The 18,651-nt window shown below is 32.2% G+C and overlaps 5 protein-coding genes across 6 annotated transcripts; 3 read left to right on the top strand and 2 right to left on the bottom strand.

The window, feature by feature from the left end:
- Positions 1 to 48: 48 nt before the first annotated feature.
- On the bottom strand, positions 49 to 5,865 carry LOC123308456 (egl nine homolog 1). Of its 2 annotated transcripts, none has more exons than XM_044891109.1 (4): positions 4,607 to 5,863; positions 4,037 to 4,204; positions 3,739 to 3,906; positions 49 to 883 (listed from the first exon to the last, which is right to left on the bottom strand). In XM_044891109.1, the coding sequence occupies exons 1-4, from the start codon at positions 5,639 to 5,641 to the stop codon at positions 719 to 721; spliced, it is 1,536 nt and encodes a 511-aa protein (XP_044747044.1). In that variant the 5' UTR covers positions 5,642 to 5,863; the 3' UTR covers positions 49 to 718. The 2 variants fall into 2 exon arrangements, with proteins under 2 accessions (XP_044747044.1, XP_044747045.1); XM_044891110.1 differs by lacking the exon at positions 49 to 883 and adding an exon at positions 1,502 to 3,351 and having other exon boundaries at positions 4,607 to 5,865.
- A 368-nt stretch (positions 5,866 to 6,233) lies between these two features.
- LOC123308449 (squamous cell carcinoma antigen recognized by T-cells 3) lies at positions 6,234 to 9,850 on the top strand. The gene is made up of 5 exons (XM_044891097.1): positions 6,234 to 6,384; positions 6,580 to 6,847; positions 6,907 to 7,158; positions 7,640 to 8,326; positions 8,663 to 9,850. Exons 1-5 carry the CDS (start codon positions 6,313 to 6,315, stop codon positions 9,733 to 9,735), a joined length of 2,352 nt encoding a protein of 783 aa, XP_044747032.1. The 5' UTR covers positions 6,234 to 6,312; the 3' UTR covers positions 9,736 to 9,850.
- A 1,124-nt stretch (positions 9,851 to 10,974) lies between these two features.
- LOC123308459 (homeobox protein TGIF2LX-like) lies at positions 10,975 to 13,317 on the top strand. Its single transcript, XM_044891115.1, has 3 exons — positions 10,975 to 11,403; positions 11,913 to 12,522; positions 12,639 to 13,317. The coding sequence occupies exons 1-3, from the start codon at positions 11,388 to 11,390 to the stop codon at positions 12,880 to 12,882; spliced, it is 870 nt and encodes a 289-aa protein (XP_044747050.1). The 5' UTR covers positions 10,975 to 11,387; the 3' UTR covers positions 12,883 to 13,317.
- Positions 13,318 to 14,011: 694 nt separating this feature from the next.
- On the top strand, positions 14,012 to 16,290 carry LOC123307831 (CCHC-type zinc finger protein CG3800). Its single transcript, XM_044890282.1, has 2 exons — positions 14,012 to 14,179; positions 15,508 to 16,290. Exon 2 carries the CDS (start codon positions 15,513 to 15,515, stop codon positions 15,951 to 15,953), a length of 441 nt encoding a protein of 146 aa, XP_044746217.1. The 5' UTR covers positions 14,012 to 14,179; positions 15,508 to 15,512; the 3' UTR covers positions 15,954 to 16,290.
- Positions 16,291 to 17,089: 799 nt separating this feature from the next.
- On the bottom strand, positions 17,090 to 18,534 carry LOC123307273 (putative GPI-anchor transamidase). Its single transcript, XM_044889510.1, has 5 exons — positions 18,376 to 18,534; positions 17,836 to 18,323; positions 17,616 to 17,733; positions 17,452 to 17,562; positions 17,090 to 17,346 (listed from the first exon to the last, which is right to left on the bottom strand). Exons 1-5 carry the CDS (start codon positions 18,445 to 18,447, stop codon positions 17,104 to 17,106), a joined length of 1,032 nt encoding a protein of 343 aa, XP_044745445.1. The 5' UTR covers positions 18,448 to 18,534; the 3' UTR covers positions 17,090 to 17,103.
- Between the last annotated feature and the right edge of the window lie 117 nt (positions 18,535 to 18,651).

The raw sequence follows: 18,651 nt of genomic DNA, 5'->3' as shown, positions 1-18,651 counted from the left end.
ATGTAAAATGTGAACCATGACTGCAGATTGTGAATAAAAGAAATTCAGTGTTGGTAAATTTTTTGAAATTATTATTTCCTCGAAGAAACATCAAATAACAATAAATTATGAATAAAAAACATGTGAGTCAGTTCTGAATATTCATGGAAAATAACTAATACTGAAAAATATATTAAATAATAAATTTCAATTCTTATTGTTTGAGATAGTTAAAAAATTAACATATAAAACATTAATCCAATAATATATCACAACTTCACAAGACACGATAACTATTATGGGCAAAGTTCAATAACAGAAAAGCCTGTTGCAGTATTTCTGGAGAATCTACTCTTTACTTCATAGAAATCGATTGTTGATGTTGATTGTTTGAATTTTATGTTTTTTCAAGATTCATAGTAAATTTGAATGTTGTTACTATAAAAGGCATCAATCAACGACTTTAGGAACAAATAGTTAATTCAAGTCTGAATTCTTCTGAAATTAATGTTATCTTCATCAGGTGAATACCCAAAAAATTTCCAATTTGATCAAAATATTACTCACTTTAAAAATCTCAACAACAAAACCAGCATAAAATTCACCATCACATTACTTTTCTTCTTTCAACTAAGCAAAATATTCAATTAAAATATCACAATTCACTTCTTATTGATTCTTCATCCTTTCCAACTCATCTTTCATTGCACAAAAATAGCACTACAATCAACAACTGATGCTATGACGAGGTTGTATTGTTTCTTTTCAATTCTTGTTCTCTTGCCAATTGATGAAATCGTTCTTGTCTTTGACCATCTAGTAGCCTTAAAGCGGTGGTTATTTGGTGCAATAATCTGACTTGATCATGAGTAATTGGTAATTTTGCAGCCCGTTGTTGGGTCAACTGTAAAAAAAATTCATGTTGCTCATTGTTGGCTTCACATTGAATTCATCATAAAAAGATGAAAAGTCTGGAGAAGGAATTTTCGTTACTTGCATAATAAACCAGAAAAAAAGTCCAAGTTTGGACTGAGTTATATTTTGACGCTTTATTTTGGAGATTCATCATCAAAAGATATTTTAAAGGAGTATCAGGACTGCGAGTGTCAATATAAATAACATAAATGGAAGTGTAAATTGTTTGGTTCTAATGAAGGGTCCATGCAGGGCACCCTAAGGACTAAGACCTAAGAAATTGACCAACCTAATGGACGAACACGTAAACAATACCTGCCAATTAGATTGAACATTGATCCCTTTCTCAAATCTTAGAGTAACACTGTATGAACCCACCCTTACTGCTCAAATTAGTTAAGAAACCAATGATCGAAGTTCGATTAATGTGTTTTGAATATATATCTCAAAAATATGTTGGTGAGTACATACAGGCTTGCTAAAAATAAAGACCTAAGGAACCAATCCAATCGACAGATGGCGATCACGTGATCGCATAAACTCGCCACCAGCATCAACATTTCAATCATGGTAATTATATGGATAGGGACATCATGAAAACACTAAGCAGTGTAGAGTAAATTATATTTAAAATGCAGGGATTAACACTGAAGAAAAAAAATCGACACTGTTTGACAGGCCCGCTATATTCTGGCTGTACATAATTAGCCAGAATTCAAAACTATTCTTGAATTTGAAGTTTAAGTCAGTATATATGTATTGAAAATCACAAATGAACAAATTCAATTGAAACTCTTTCTGTTTGCTGTAAAAATTTCATAAGTGGCCATGACTTCTTCCATTAATAAATTTTGAATACAATTTTAATTCCAACAAAACCACTTTTTAGGCAACAAAAGTCTTCAAAATATGTGGTTAATAAAGATATATGTAATAATGAGCAAAAAGTCTTTCATTTATCAAATAATCAGAGTTTACTAACTATAATCCGCATTTTTTGCGTTATCATTACTTGATAACTATATTGCTTCAGTTTTCAAATGTTGGTGAGATATTTTCACCTGAATATTTTTTGTTCACAAATTCTCATTTTGTAAGTGCCATTTTTCATGAAACATAGTGAAAAGACTGTTCTAAATATTCCTTCACAATACCATACATGCTAAAAACATTCCAAAACAAAAATTTGGACGATTTCAATAAGATCCAAAAAAACTGAATCACAAAGGAACAATTATTAGTAATAAAATATTCACAATAAACACTGCATATCATAGAATAACAATTATTCCACGACAATCACATGGAAACATCACAATTTTCAACAATATTCACCTGTTTGAAAAATTTATTGTGAGTATTCAAAATCATGTTAATTTTTACTTGACACGCAGTTATAGAAAGAGTGATTTCTGTGACTTTAATTGACGTTTTCCATTGCTTCGGCTTGTGAAAACCGTCAGATCATATTTTTAATGTTATTCTGAACCATTTTCTTTAAAATAAACAAAAAATTCAACGAGAATTTTCAGTTGACGATTTTTTTTGCAAAGTTCAAGGCCCTCCATCTACCTTTCGTCATGATTGAATAGTCTCGAAATATTCACTTTTCAACATGTAATCAACCAAATATGTCTAAATCCATCATTTTTGAGTATATCTCATGATATACAAATTATTTTGAGGCTCTGCCTCACACAGATCACCCTATACACAGCGCATTTTTGGTATAGGTACTCTATATGGTCCAAGGTATGGTCCTTATTATATTTATCTGTACTCACAATTTACAGAGAAGTTTGGAGTGGAAATCTGTGAATAAGTTTAGACTAAACGTATGAAAAGCCTACTAATTATTAGTCTAGAACTCTTGAATAATTGTGCTAGAATCACTACGAGGTATAACATTTGTCTTTCATTAATTTCATTATTTATCAATAGCTCAATTTAAAAAACTTCTTTTTTTGATTCTTGATTCAGTATGCGAGTAGTTGAAAAGAAATCAAAACTTGAAATTCATGAATATTTTGACACTCCACAATAAAGATCACAAATAGGCAAAATCTCGATTGTCTATATACATATTAGATAAAATTAATAAGTTAATAAGGATCGATAAAACAACCTTTGTACAACTGAATATGAAGCTACACCAATATGGAGTAAATAATATTTACAGAGAATAATATTTACATAGATTAAGTAATCAGCTTTTTCAAATGGAACACATGAATATATCATATTAGTTCAATCAAAAAAACGATTTGTATAACCAAAACAAATTTTTCCTTCATGAAGTATTGCAATGACCAAAAAAAAAAAAATAATACTTTATTGTTATAATAAATCAACTAAAAGCTCAATTTGTTAGGTGGCAAACACCAAACACTTATGTCTTTAATTCCATCTGCTTGAACACTTATATCAGGAGATTGAGGTCATGTTAGTTCTTTGAACCTGAAATTACCTAAAATATCATTTGTGAAATGATCAGGATATTTGCTTTTGATTATTATTTCAAGTGTGAAAATTGTGATGTATTTTATAGAAAAACTATATTGAATGATATTGATCAGATAATTCCGATCAACAAATTGAACTTGCCAACATATAATAATTCAGAGAGCCAATGGTAGGACTATTCCATTGAGGAAGAATAGACTATGGTTTTGGACTTATTTAGGTTCTTCAGAGCAACACACAACAAACCGTGCCAAAAAAAAACATTTTTTTGTTCATCATATTTCACATCAACCACTTATTCATATTGTCATATTCCAGTTAGTAAAAACAGCATCCTCATGAGAACATTATTCATTATTATTATCATCATAAGCCACTAACCTTATTTTCCAATTCGAATTTCTTTGTAGCAAGAGCTCTTTCAGGTCCATCATAATACCACAGTGTGATAGCATAGCGTGTTGAATATGCAGGTTGCACCTCATGAGGATTCTGGCGGTCAGACCAGAAAAATATAAGTCTATCAAATAGAGGTGCTACCTCTGCCATCTGTGAAAATTGAAATAAAAAATGGACATCTACATTATGTAAAATTCAAGTTTTTTTTTACATTATCACATTCAATTGATTCAAATTATATTGAATACAAATTAGTCAAACTTTAAGATTCAAAACTCACTTTTTCTTTTTCACTTTCTGGATATATCCGTAGAACTCCTCCATCTTTCTTCACATCCCAATTAAGGTTAAGATAATAAATAGCGGTGACACATCGACCATCATGATTTGGATTGTCCACATGTTTGACATAATGAGTACCAGAACCAGGGTACACAGCACACATTGCCTTGAATTAAATATATATGTGAATATTGTCTTTTCATTGAGTTGATGTAACCAATTTTGTTCTAATGACTTGAAATATGTTACAAATTAAGTTTAGGCAATGGGAAGGAAACCAAACATAGACATAAACTCTGTTCTGTAAAAATTATAAGTAATGTGATAAGGAAACCAAACAGACATAGGCTCTGTTCTATAAAAATTATAAGTAATGTAATAAATGTTATCCACGTTAGAATGTTATGAAAGCTCTTATCATTCAAGTAAAACCAGCTCATAATATACTAAGGTTTTCCAAATATTACCAAAGCTAGTATAATACATAACACAATCAATAACCTTTTATTTTTAAGTAATAGATAAATTAAAATGACCTCTATAAACAAGACAAATTTTTTTTCCTCACCTTAGTTCGGCCATTAATATTATAGCAACCTAATTTTCCATTATTTGGAGTTTTATTTGCCCTCATAATTAAAGCATCGATTTTCTTCAATACTTGACCAATATATCTACAATGAGGTTCTTTGCCATCTACCCACAATATTTTATCACTCCTAATAGATTGTGCATCATTCTTACTCTTTGATACTAACTGACCATCCTGGAAAATTCCTTTACTATATATGTTTAATACTTCTTGCAACACAGCTTTTCCTATTTGAGGACCACAAAAATCATCTAAAACACACAATCCATGTGCATTTAAATCTTCAATGATAATATTCACCATATCATCCATAGGTGTTGAGTATTGAAAAGCAGGATCAGTTCTTTGCCTAAATTCAGGTGTACCGGGTATAACATTTCTTCTATTTACAGGCATATTTTGTTTATGTGCACTTTCTTGGTTTGATAAAGTACTGTTAATATTACTAGGGTAGAAGCACAACCTTTCAATAGCTGTTGCCAAAATTTCACTTTCAGCACTTCCCTGTTGAGGTAAGGAGATAGAGGCACTACTTTCTGGACGTTCCAATGTAATAGCACCTTTTTGGGATGTAGTAGAAGTAGTATGTGCTTCCGTACCCAACACTTGAGATATAGAACTTGCTTTTTCTTCGTTTTCTGGTGTTGTAGGAGGCGTAAGCTGAGTTTCTAAAGATGTGGTTGGCTTACCGAAGTTTGTTATAGATATTCTTGATGTACTTGGAGAATCTTCTATCAACTGATTCGATATAGGAGTTCTCGGTGGTGTGATAGAGGTGGAATTCAATAATTTAATTTTGTCTAATGTTGATAGTTTTTCTTCAATATTTGTTATAATATTTCCCTCAGTATTCCTATTTTCTGAAGGTTTACCACAGTCTACTTTGTGTTTTTTCCAATCCTTTTTCTGGTGTTCTTTTGAACAATAAAATATCAACTTGCAACGAGAACAACTATACAATTTATCAGTATGTCCACAAACGGCGCACGATATTATATTAGAAGAATTCATTTTAAAATTCGAAAGATGAATTCAGATGATTGATAAATATGCGTAGTAAACGTGTACATCACTAAACTGAATTTTTCGGTTCAGTAAACAACAAATCTTAAAGACTTCAACTTTTTTATAATCAATCACCAAAAAAATTCTCTACTGAATAAATTCTTCGAAGCTTCAAAAAAATACAATCACAAGAAAGCAGGAATTTGATTAGTCCGTTTAGTCAAATGAACATAGAAAAGTGAAAATCATTCACAGAGAATATTTTGATCACGTAGGCATTGGAAATGACTCATTAAAATTTCCAGGTCCGGATTCAATTTTTGAGAAACTATCAAATAGCGGTGGAATTTTGTGTCCCGATACACTAGTCAATTAAATAGGTTCCTGTGTATGAGAAATAGGCTCTGATCAAACTTTTTTTAATAGTAAATAAAGCTTTTCCATGAATTCCATGACATTTGCTACAGATTAATATGTATGAAGAAAAATCAATTTTTTTCAGTGATTACCAGAGATATAGATCTATATCTCTGGTGATTACTCATGTCATGTCATTAAACAAAACCATAGACCTAATAAAATGTATTATAGGTCTATGAACAAAACGAACGATCACACGACGAAAATAAACATTATTTTTTTTAAATTTACTGCAGCCGGCATCTAATAAATTGATAATGGATGAAATGGATGATTCGAATGAAATGAAAAATTTGTCGAGCCCTGATTTCTCAGATGATGAATTGGAGGTATATGATGATATTCAATTTATCGTTTTATCTATATTGCTGAAAGGAGCTTGTATACTGAAATATGTACCATACTTTTTATATTTACCTAATAACAAATGTTATTACTCCGCGTAATGCTTTGTTATTGAATAAATGAATATATAAGTGATTCTGGAAAATCCTTTCTGGTATTTGACCTTACGATTATTACAGTCGATGGAAATTCGTTGCAAAGAGATTGAATTCCAATTACTGGATAATAAGTATATGTATGACCTGCATACTGAGCTTGTTGCATTATATGAAAAGCTAGCTGATTTCGACTCACTCAAAGCAGCTTACCTAAGGTTTCATGAATGTTTCCCTTTAACCCCAAAGATATGGCTCACGTGGATCAAAAATGAAATAAAAGTTGCCGTATCAGATCAGGAGAAACAATACATAGTAAAATTGTTCGATCTGGCGGTGGAAGATTATTTATGTGAGAAACAAGTCTACCTCATTAAAGTTGGTTTGTTTTTATTGCTTATATAATTTTAGCTATAGAGTTATGGCAAGCATATGCTGAGTATGCAATGGAAATAGGTAGTTTAGAAAAATCAAGGGAAGTATTAGAAAAAGCTTTAAATAATGCTGGATTACATACCAAAGATGCTTCTTTACTTTGGGATTATTTGAGAGAAATAGAATTAGCAAACTTGTCAATGGCTCCAAAAGAAACTGATTCATGGAAGGTGCAAGCAGCTCGAGTAATAAAAACATTTCAAAGACAACTGGCAGTCCCATTAATAGGTAAGTTATTAAGGATAAAGATGTGAAGAATTGGTGTTGACAAAGAACATAAGTGGATCCAGAACTTGTCAGTGGGATATAAACAATGCCAAAAGATATGCAGGGTATTTGACCAGGAGTTGCCATTAGCTAGTTGGCTCTCACACAAGATTTTATTTCAGAATATGGTAGGAATGGCACAATTTAGGTAAACTTTCAAAAGGCTCCATCTATTTTTTTTTCTACATTGAAATGTGGGGTCAACACATACTGTTTGCAATTGAAATCAACAACTAATTATCTTTTTCTGAAATCCAACTCAGTATCCTTTCTTCCTCCTGTATATCAGACCCTGATGCTACCTATAAAATAACATTAAATATGTTTTCAGTAACCAATTTTATGAAACAGATCTAAGGTTACAAACAGTCTTCATCATGCACTTTTGAAAAATTTCGAAAAATAATGAAAGAATTTCCTTCTGATCTGATAATTTTCTCAGGTATGGAAAATACTTACGGTGAATGGCAGGAATGGAAAGGAACCTTACCTTCTGATTTCACATTTGATCCTGAACCTATAGAGTGGGGTTATAAGAAAGCTTTAAAAGACTTGGAACTGTACAAGCCTTTTGAAGAAGAACTTTTGAGCACCCAGGATGAATCACAAATCTTTGAAATATACAAGAGATATATATTAGTTGTGAAAGATCCCCCAACTATTATCTGTTTGTATGAGAGAGCTGTATCCCAGCTGAGCTTAAATCCTGCACTGTGGTTAGACTATTGCAAATATGTGTATAAATTGGGGGATATTGCTTTGAAAATTTCTGAAAGGTCACTAAGAAATTGTACATGGAGTGAAGAGTTGTGGATAATGAAGCTCAGAATTCTAGAAAACTTGAATAGAAATGAGAGTGAAGTTATGTCATCTTTTGAACAAGGACTTACCGATATCGCTCCCTCTCCAGGTTTGCAGTTATGGTTTGCATACATTGAGTATATTAAGAGAAACAGCAAAAATGAAGAAAAATTGAATAAGTTGCTAGAGCAAGCAACTTTTATCTGTGAAGGGTTTGATCCCCATTATTCCTTTGGTAGATTCCATGCTAGACTCCTGGCAAAGAAAGACAATATCAAGGAAGCTATGTCGATTTGGAACAACATTTTAAGTGTCCCTCAAAATAAGGGTAAGAAAGATATGATTTTAATTTTTGACACCCCTGTGAGATATATCTTGAATTTTTCTGCTATTACTTGTACTATGTTGGTGGCTAATGCTGGTTGAGTATCTATGTTTAAACTTACACATGGAATGCATTGCAATTCCCTAGGTATTTGTATGTTTAAGGGTCTATTCACAATGATCACAAGATTTAATTTCAAACTTGAACTTCATGTTTGAATTAGAGAGTTTGAACACTTTCATTCAAAAGTAATATCTCAACTTCACAGGCATACCCACCTATAGCCGTTGACTTTAGATGACTGTGCTTCAAGCATTAAATACATTTTTATTATTCCAGGTAACCTCACGTTTTGGTTGGAATTCTTAGCTTTAATCAAGCAGTATGGAAATACAAATCAAATAAGATCATTGTATCAGAGAGCATTGAATTCTTGCAAAGATTGGGCATATTATATTGCAGAAGAGTGGTTATTATTTGAAAGAGAATATGGTACATTATCCTCTATCATAGAATGTAATGAAAAATGTAAAAATGTGAAATCAAATCATGAACAAGCCACCCAGCAGCAATATAATCAGCAAGAAAACCACCACGATGAAGACACAAAAAGGGGCAAAAAACGTAAACCACATCAGGAGCCAATAAGGGACAGTAAAAAACCTAAACCAGATGTTGAAAGAATGATGAAGGAACCAAGAAAACCTATAGAAAAAGATCCCACGAAAACTGTGTTTGTAAGTAATTTGGATCCAAAAGTGGACGAGGAAAGCTTGAAAGCCATCTTCCCAAATGCTTTCAATATTGAAATTTGTCTTGACAGAAAGGGAAAATCAAAATGTTTTGGATACATTCAGTTTTCTCATGAAGAGGAAGTTATGACTGCCTTGGCAAGAGATCGCGAACCACTTAATGGTCGACCAATATTTATTTCGAATTGCAAACCAGATAAAAATGAGCGCAAACCAGTGTTCAAGTATTCCACAGAAATAGAAGAAAATAAACTTTTTGTGCGTGGACTCCCAAAAACATTGTCTAAAGATGAGGTTATGGAGATATTTAAGCCTTATGGAGCTATTGACACCCGAATTGTGTTACATAAAAATGGGCAATCAAAAGGGCTTGCTTATATTGAATTTCCTAACCCTGAATCCACAAAGAAAGCTTTAACTGCTGTTGATCAGATGAAAATTGGTGAAAATGTTATATCAGTAGCTATCAGTGCTCCTCCCCCTAAGAAAGCAATAGATGAGAAACCTTCTGAACCTACCAGGAATTCTAGGAGCAGGTTACAAGTTCCTCTCATTCCTAGATCAGTACAGGTGAAGTCTGATCCATCTTCTACTGAAACCAAAATAGTTCAAACGCCCAAATCAAATGATGATTTCCGGAGAATGCTGTTGAATAAGTGAAGTGTGTATTGTACTCTGCAAATTATTTTAATAGTTTTTCTTTTGTTTTATTGAAGAATTTTAATTTTAAATATGAAATCTTTGAAATCCTTATCAATATATTGTATTAAATTTTTGCGTGCTTTTTCCTATGAAAGAGAGTGTTCTTTTTCAAGTAATTTTCGAATTTCTAGTCGAAAGTGACTGTAAAGAGCAGAATCTGCTTGATGGTTCTGAAATTTTAGATAATTTGAAGTTTTCTCATAATCTAGCAATCTATTTGATTTAAAACTCTAGTTTACTAGACATGAAGTACTGATTAGGACAAAATTTTGTAGAAATCTTTTCTACTCCACCGTGCGTTTTTACCTACTTTGCTTCATTCATTTCAGTTTCAAAATTGTCACTTTCCCGCGCTCCACCATAGGGGTAGACAGGGTGGACACCCCTTTCCCCCGGAATTCTCAGAGCGAGCCTATCTAGATACTGAAATCGAAATAATTTCCAACAAGGATTAGAATATTTGATTTCCCAGAAAGCAAGTATAAAACTACAGACATTGTATCGACATTGAGCTCCTCACACCCTCTCAAATAAAAGTCCTGGCTACGCCTACGCCAATGCACACTACTGCTTGCGAGTTGCGACATGCGTTGCGTATGGGGAAAAGTATCACTTTCCGCACCAGTTAGATAATTAAATTTTTTTTTTCGGGGAGCCTAGCAGCCATTAGCGAGTTATTAACTGAATAAATGATAGTATCACTAAAAAAATTTTGTTTCTCAGAAATTATTTGGCAAGTGGCACTCAAATTTTGCACGAATCTTCGAAAACGTTATTTTGTGGAACCAAGAAAGCAACGTTCAAAGCGATCCGATTTGCGTTATATGAAAAAATGCACAAAGGCTCCTGACCAGACGTCATTTCATTGTTTTCCCTCGTTTCTTCATTTTTTTTAAATCCATTCTGTTTTCTTTGAAGCAATGGAAATTAGGTCTTTATAGTAATAAATGTCATGATAAAAAAAACTGGACAGTTCTTGACTTTTGACGATGGAAAAAATAGCAACATTAGAATTAAATTTTTCAAACTCGGTATAGTTATGTTATTTTGCATAGCTGACATGTAGGACAAATCAACCAGTATAAATTAATAGACGTTCTTCGTATAGAACGCGAAATTATGAAAAATTCCGTTTTAAGAACATCCCCCACTACCACTACTTGACAGTTTAAAAATACCATCAGCTTGCACTTGACGGTTTCGAACTGGTGTTGATGAGCATGTCTCGTAGTTGTCAATTGTTTGACCGCCATTTCAACTGTCACAGCACGCGTGATTCTTCACTTCATTTTTCTAGTTTTGAGTTCTTTCTGCTGACTTTCAGTGTATTGAGTAGGATTCAAAGTGAAAAGAAACTCGCAATAAGTGTTAATTTGGGATAAAATAAAATCGTCATTCGTGGGTAACAACGGATTATTCGGTACTACTCAAGAATGCCGATGTTTCAACAGGACTCTGAAGACAGCCTTTCGTCGTGACTATTTGTATTTGAATTTTGAAATTTTTTATTTTTCAGTGTAGTTTATACACATTTTTTTTATTTCGGAAGCCCTCAAAAGTTATTACGTAAATATTTGTTTTCGCACATTCAACCCCTGGATCTGTCAACCATGAAAATGAACGAAGGTAAGTGATATAAATATTAGAATATTACATGTATTATGAATGAAAGTCATACATATTTTGTCCCCCATTCAATCAGATCGTGATGTATGAAATGCATTCCTCAATTCAAATCGTTTCGTTTCTCATGTTGAAGTTATAAAACTGAACTCAATAAACCACGAGGTGGCCATAGTAACTGTCAGTTGTCATCCTAACGTGTTTTGATTTCTGTATATATTCAATTCAAATTGAAACGATTCACTTATTTGAACCCTTTGCTGTTAAGGTATCTTCCAAAAATTTTTGTGGGTAGAAGATAATGATAGTGGATTTTTTTTGTAGTATCTTGCAATTTTTTTGTATGTCAGTATCTAGGATTATTCATTTGAATTCAAAATGCCAAGAGTTGACACTGGAAATTTTCGTATTCAACTGTCAATTTTATTGTTTTTATTTGTTTTCTTGACGACAAAAACTTAGAATTATTCTTTTCCAATTCATTTGCTTGAAGATGTATGAATTTGTTGCAGAGCGCGATAGATTTCAATCCAGTAGTAGCACTGACGAAAATGAATCGGGATCAGAACAGGAGCATGAGCAACATGTGCAAATTGCTAATATAGCAAATCACAACGTCGGCCAAACTCGCAAACGTCGTGGAAATCTACCTAAACATTCTGTTAAGATACTGAAGAGATGGTTATATGAGCATAGATACAATGCGTATCCCAGTGATGCTGAAAAGCTTACCCTTTCACAAGAAGCCAACCTCACAGTGCTACAAGTTTGCAACTGGTTCATAAATGCCCGCAGACGAATACTACCTGAAATGATTAGAAGAGAAGGACACGATCCATTGCATTATACTATATCGAGAAGAGGAAAAAAGCTGCATCCTAATTTAATGGTTAATGATCAACCTCGATTGAACTGGGGTGAAGATTTGCCCAGTGTTGGCGGAAAACGAATTCGATTGGATCATGATTATGAAGATAGCATGACACTTATGTATCGTTCAGAAGAAGACAGCCCTAATGAATATGAAAGCTCAAGCCCAAGTGAAGAGGAGAAATTCCCTCCTTGGCAAACAGTTATACGCTATGGAGTTGCTAAGGATGCTCCCCATCCAGCAAATAGGGGGTAAGTTTGAAATGATTTCAACCATTGATTAATGACATGAAAAGAAATGGAGTCATTTATTAATGCTTTTTTAATTCTATAACAAAATGCTAGAAAAAAATTATGTTTTTTTACAGATCAGCCGATGAGAAGATGGGAAATAATGGAGATTATTGGACCAATCAGCACTCTCAACTCACTCCATTAACTCCAATAAATCATCCTCCGAAAGTGCAAGTTATACCAGCTCATCCACCACCATCTGATCCTTTGACCACTCAAGAAGAAGACAAGGATAAATTCAAATGTTTGTATCTCTTAGTAGAAACAGCAGTGGCAGTTAGGCAGCGTGAGAAGGAACAAGAGGATATTCAGGTGTAGCCCTCAAATCCAAGATAAATATCTCTTGTGCCTTATAATATGTAGTTAATGTTATAGTTTTGTCAAAGTTAGGTTCCCACTTTTTTGAGTATCTTCTGTTCTGGTGTCATCATTTTTTTTTATAAAACTTTTGTTGTTTTGTTACTTAGTTGTCGATTTCATAATATTCTTTCATATGATTGAAGAGTGATATTAACATGATCTACATGTGTTTCTTTGAATTTTATGATAATATAATTAAAATTAGTTTTATTACCATTGTGTCTTGTCTTACTGACATGTTAGTGCTTCCGATTGTTTATATTATTGAGTATTTTTCAATAAACTGGTACAAAAACTATGTGTAAATATGTAAAAAAGATGATGCAGCAAATCGGATTCACTTGAATTGATGAATTAATTTGTATGTTGTTTTAATAATAAACAAAAAATATATTTGTGTGTTCTGTTTTCACATCTGACTGATGAAATACCTAAAACTCATCCTTTCTTATATTGAAGTCTGGTTCAATATGAAATCCATCACTGAAACATGAAAATAAGAAGAATTTCTTTTTATTCCAAATTATCTGTATTCAACAATTGCTTCTTCAACATAGAGGGAACATGGTAGAAATAAGGGAAAATAAATAATGGATGCAGGAAATAAGTAGCGCCCTAACAAATAATGAACATAGGACTTCAATTTATCCTTAAGTGTGCTATGAGTTTCCATCATAGTGTGTTAGTGAGATAATAGGGTATTAATCTATGGGTAGAAACACGTGTCACTCATTCAAATGAACATTTTTAGCTTTTCTAAAAATAATATTACTACTAGAAGAATTTGGTTAAATGTGCATGGGTATAAATCTTCATATTCGCCACATTTTGGACGGAAATTTTAGTAATCATGAATGAAAACAAATATAGTTATTTCTTAGAAAATTTTGTTGAAAAATTTTAAGGAGTACTGATCATTTTCGAAGTATTAAAAAGGATACATAAAATTCAAGTTTAAGCTTAAACATTTTTTAGAACAGCGGAACTACTTTGAATTTCGCGCTAGCAATCCGGAAACAAATACTTACTGCGCATTAAAATAACGCAGCGAGGCTAACGCCAACGAAATGTCAAAGAAGGCATTTATGCGCGCAGTACCGGTTTCATTTCTGTGATTCATTGACAAATTTTGGAAGTGTTTTGGTTCTTTCCTCTCAGTTTGACTCGAATGTGGTCAAATTTCGAAATTACTGAAGGGTATATTAACATTTCCAAACAGTTTATTTTTCTCTCGACTTGAAAGCATTAATTGCAGGTGAGTTTTACATTTTTTCCTTTGTTTCTCCGAAAAATGTTTACTGTCATACTGTAGTGAAACATACACGTGGACTTCATAGTTTTCGTTCGATTAAAACGAATTCCATCATTCTATCGTTACATTATTTTCTTAATTCTTTAGATATTATGGCTAAAAGTGAACTGTAATATTGCGATTCAAGTAAATTCAACTTTATTTTAGTGGTTATGTAAAAAGTCTAACTGCTAATACTATTGTCACAGATCGGCGTGGAGCGACAAATTATGTTTTTTCAGAAAAGTCGTTCAGGTTGTATTATTGAGAAAAAATAACAGGCCTTTTTTCCCTCTTCTTGGAAGAATATTATGTATTCAAGGAATAAAATGAATTTTGCCGCATTTTTTTTTTCGATGTTGAACCGTTTCTCTTTCCATACTTTCTTGTTTCGTATAACCAAATTGGCTTAGCATTGATCTGATCTAATGCATTACCTGAATTCGTATTATATTTCTTACATATACTCTAATGAGTTTTCTATGCAGTGTCTAATAAGCTTGTATTCATTATCTGTTTTGTAAGCTTAATTATTTATTGAATTGAAAATAGTATTGCTCTAATACTCACTTGTAACACCCAACATTATCTTATTTCATATTTTAATTTTTGGTACAGTTCCATGTGTATGTATAAACATCAGTGTATTTGACTTATCTCTTGTTCATTATCCTTCGAGAACTTCTGATTAGGACCTATTACAGACAAAATCAGTGCCCACTTATTACAATAACCTTTCAGACCAATGACGCCGTGTCTAACGTGATAAACTGTTTGAAATATTCAATTTTATTCTTGTATATATTTGATTTGTCAATTCAATTTCTCTATTTCTTGTCAATACAGTTTATTCGGATCGTAACTCCTTTCTTTATTTATAGCAATGAATTTATATTTCGTTGTTCAGGTTTGATGTGAACGAAGACAAAATTTCTACTGCAAATAAGTATTTGAGGCTATTTCAAGCCTAGCACAATATTTGCTATCGAACTATACTTCATGGCCAAGACAATGGTGTGTCGAGAATATTGGGCAAATTTCAATAGATTCAAATATTTCCAATACATATATAATGATTATAACTTTCAGTATAAAAAAAAGTCAAGATCATTGTTGAATATTATTCATCATCACATCAGTTATTAGAGATTCAAAATTTTTCGATGAAAGAAACTCGAATTGTAACAAAATACAACTTTTCCCCTTTGAAATACATCAATTCAATTACTAGTTTAGATATTTTTCACATATTATGTCTAGTGTGCGATAATATGTTCACACTTTCTTTCCAGCAATCATGAGTTCAGGCAGCACATGCTACAAATGCAATCAGCCAGGTCATTTTGCTAGAGAATGTAGTCAGGCTGGATCTCGCGATAATAGTCGATTCAACAGGAATCGTGAAAAGTGCCACAAATGCAACAAAGTTGGCCATTTTGCGAGAGACTGTAAAGATGAATCAGCAGCTCGCTGTTACAGATGTTATGGTGAGGGTCATTTCGCCAAAGACTGTCCTCAGAGCCCTGACATGCCGTCCTGTTACAACTGCAGAAAACCAGGGCATATTGCAAGGAGCTGTCCGGAGAACAGCGGTATGGATCGCAATGATACTTGCCATAACTGCCAAAGGCCAGGACATATTTCCAGAAACTGTCCTGAAAATACTAAAACCTGTTACTTATGTCACAAGCCAGGTCATCTTAAGAGAGACTGTGAAGAAAACGATTATAGGAAATAGTAATGAAACTATTTTCATAATTGTTATATTTTATTATTCGAGTGTTTGGTTGTGGTGCTCCAGCATTTGTGTCTTTGTACAAATCATATTTAATGCCCTCTAAAATACTGTAGTTGATTTATTAGATGTTGAAATTTTTTAGTCTGAGGCATAAGAAACTTTGGTATTGTAATTTTTGTTTTGGAACTAGTATTTTTGTTAAATTACACATTGCACTGATGTTTCATAAGGGTGTATTTCAGAATGTTATGAAATATATATTAAAATGGACATTATCAAAGTTTCTGTAGAAATTTGAACATGATGCTAGCAGTGGAATTAAACCGACACAAAAACATCTCTAATTTTTATTGAAAATTGACCCTCTCAAATTACTTTAAAATCAATTTTATCCTCAAGTGCAGACCCACTCAATTTCATGGAACTTCGGATATTGCTGTAAAAAATTGCTTTTCTGGGGATAACATCTAAATTGGAATCATAAAATTATAACCTAGAATTTTTTTTAATATACCTTAATTTTAGGTATATAATAATATCACATTGGTTCAGTTTCAATTGAATGATACTTTTTGGGAATCTTAATTGCAAAAATTTGACTTATGTTTGAAGGAATCGCTTCTTTAATTCTTCTATACTCTGCCTTTTAGATGGATCAAATGAGATCTGTTTCTTTCCCATTGGTTTGGTACTGCTTATGATCTTTGCAAATTATTGAATTTTAGTACTGTTAATTAATGTATACACCTGTTGTATATTTGAAATATATATTACCTACATGGGCGGTTCATGTTTGAATGTGTTATACTATAGAATGATTTGATTTTTTATGATTTTAATTTGATGTTTTTTCACTATAAACAATGATTAATTTTTGAATTGGACCTCTTCTCAAAATTGTTTTTTTTGCAATAGGTCTTGATGTGGAACATGACTTGAATAAGTATTTTTGATCAGTTTTCAATGTAATGTAATATGAAAAATTTTTAAAGTTCTGTTTAATAAAACCCAATTGAACATTTAAACTTGATGAATTATTTTTTATACTCACGCTTTTCCACTGATTTTTAGTTATTGAAGTGCATAAGAATGAAGGATGGTACTTTTTTGGTAATAGCTCAGTAATGAAAACTTCATTTTATTGAAATATTTATTTTAAAAACTGCTCAAAACTTACTAATGGCGGAATATACCTATATTTTTTATTTGATAGGTTTGTAGATGAATTTTTTACAGTTTCAATAATTGGCTCAATTTTAACATTATTTATCACTTCAACAGGTCTAACTGATCCAAAGAAATCAGTTATTGGTACATCTCTTGGATTTCTCTTGAAAAGATCTCTTCTAACTCCCACAGTTGATATACATTCTTTTTTGGTACAAACCTTTAGCTGGAAAGAAATATAATATGAAGATTTGATACTGAGAATATCACAAACTATCTTTTTTTCCCAAATAAATGCTCTAATTTGCTAGGAATAAAGGACTACACTTACAAATTCTGCCATAGATCTCTTACTGTCGGCATCAACATTTTCCAAAAAGGCTAATGCATAGTAAGTATATCTGTCTATTATATAAACTCCTATTGCTGGATCTACATGATGCTAAAATATCACCAAATTAGCAACAATAATTAAACAACAAAATTTCGATTTACCGATAAGGAATCTTCACCAACCAAACTACTTCCCACAGCCAAAATATTTGGTGAATAAAATCGTTCATACATTGAAGCAGCTTGACAAGTATCTAACATGAAGAATATTTCATTGTACCTATTAAAAGATCAATTCCATTAAATTTTTCAATTGAAGAAGATATAGAATATAACACATTAAGAAACATCTTTCAAAGGTAGAAAAACTTCTTCGTCATACCTTTGCTTCTGCCACATTTGCTCTAGTGCATCCGCCATTTCTTGGCTAGTTATCTCTTCTGAATCTTGAAACTTCAAAAACCCATCTCCACCATGACCTGTTAAATAGATGAGGATATTACTACCTTCATCCGTAAGTAATTGTTTGGACCTGGGGGTTCCAGGTGGAAGTCTTCCAGTTAGCAGACGAACAAAATTTTCAACTGTGACTTCATATCCTCTATAATCTACTTCCACATCATCTCCATACACATTAATATGCTGATTTGCATTATTAAATACAGTGGCCGGCCTTGGATTTCTAGGATTACATGGCATATCATCAGCAATCATCAAAATTATTTGGCTATCTGGAATTCCTAGTCTTTTCACACTTCGATAAATTGACAAAACATTAGCTACATGTCTATAATTAAACCAGAATCTACTTGTGTCTACAAGTACTGCCCAATTATTGGTATGAGATTTTTTGGACCATTCTGTTTCGATCTGAAAAATTTTTGGCTTAGAAATTAATTTTACACTTATACGTTTTTACAACCTGGCTGTGAACTAAACTAAAATAAAACGAAATTATAAGTAATGAAAGCTTTGCAAATTTCAATTTACTCATTATTTTTCTAGTATTTACTATTTACTATTTTATTCATATTATTATTGTGAATAATATGATTAATGATTATTTTTTTAATTTCAGATTCAGACATTTGCTCTACCAAAGACTTTGCTCTTTGGCTCTACCAAAGAGTATTAAATATTCTAAGTAACATGAATGTTTATATCAGTTCATTGAATTTTTATTCAAATTGCTGCGAAA

The sequence above is a fragment of the Coccinella septempunctata genome, chromosome 2 (assembly GCF_907165205.1).
Source record: "Coccinella septempunctata chromosome 2, icCocSept1.1, whole genome shotgun sequence".
Taxonomy (NCBI): domain Eukaryota; kingdom Metazoa; phylum Arthropoda; class Insecta; order Coleoptera; family Coccinellidae; genus Coccinella; species Coccinella septempunctata.
The sequence above is the reverse complement of the archived record's forward strand: the minus strand, read 5'-3'. Positions and strand labels throughout refer to the sequence as shown.

Coding starts and splice junctions, on each gene's coding strand:
- LOC123308456 (XM_044891109.1), bottom strand. CDS start 5,641: ATGAATTCTTCTAATATAATATCGTGCGCCGTTTGTGGACATACTGAT. Junction 3,907..4,036: donor CAGAAAGTGAAAAAGAAAAA/GTGAGTTTTGAA, acceptor CAATTTTCACAG/ATGGCAGAGGTAGCACCTCT. Junction 884..3,738: donor AATTCGAATTGGAAAATAAG/GTTAGTGGCTTA, acceptor TTTTTTTTACAG/TTGACCCAACAACGGGCTGC.
- LOC123308449 (XM_044891097.1), top strand. CDS start 6,313: ATGGATGAAATGGATGATTCGAATGAAATGAAAAATTTGTCGAGCCCT. Junction 6,385..6,579: donor TCTCAGATGATGAATTGGAG/GTATATGATGAT, acceptor CGATTATTACAG/TCGATGGAAATTCGTTGCAA. Junction 6,848..6,906: donor GGCGGTGGAAGATTATTTAT/GTGAGAAACAAG, acceptor ATATAATTTTAG/CTATAGAGTTATGGCAAGCA.
- LOC123308459 (XM_044891115.1), top strand. Junction 12,523..12,638: donor CCCCATCCAGCAAATAGGGG/GTAAGTTTGAAA, acceptor GTTTTTTTACAG/ATCAGCCGATGAGAAGATGG.
- LOC123307831 (XM_044890282.1), top strand. CDS start 15,513: ATGAGTTCAGGCAGCACATGCTACAAATGCAATCAGCCAGGTCATTTT.
- LOC123307273 (XM_044889510.1), bottom strand. CDS start 18,447: ATGAGTAAATTGAAATTTGCAAAGCTTTCATTACTTATAATTTCGTTT. Junction 17,734..17,835: donor CAAATGTGGCAGAAGCAAAG/GTATGACGAAGA, acceptor ATCTTTTAATAG/GTACAATGAAATATTCTTCA. Junction 17,563..17,615: donor TTGGTGAAGATTCCTTATCG/GTAAATCGAAAT, acceptor GTGATATTTTAG/CATCATGTAGATCCAGCAAT.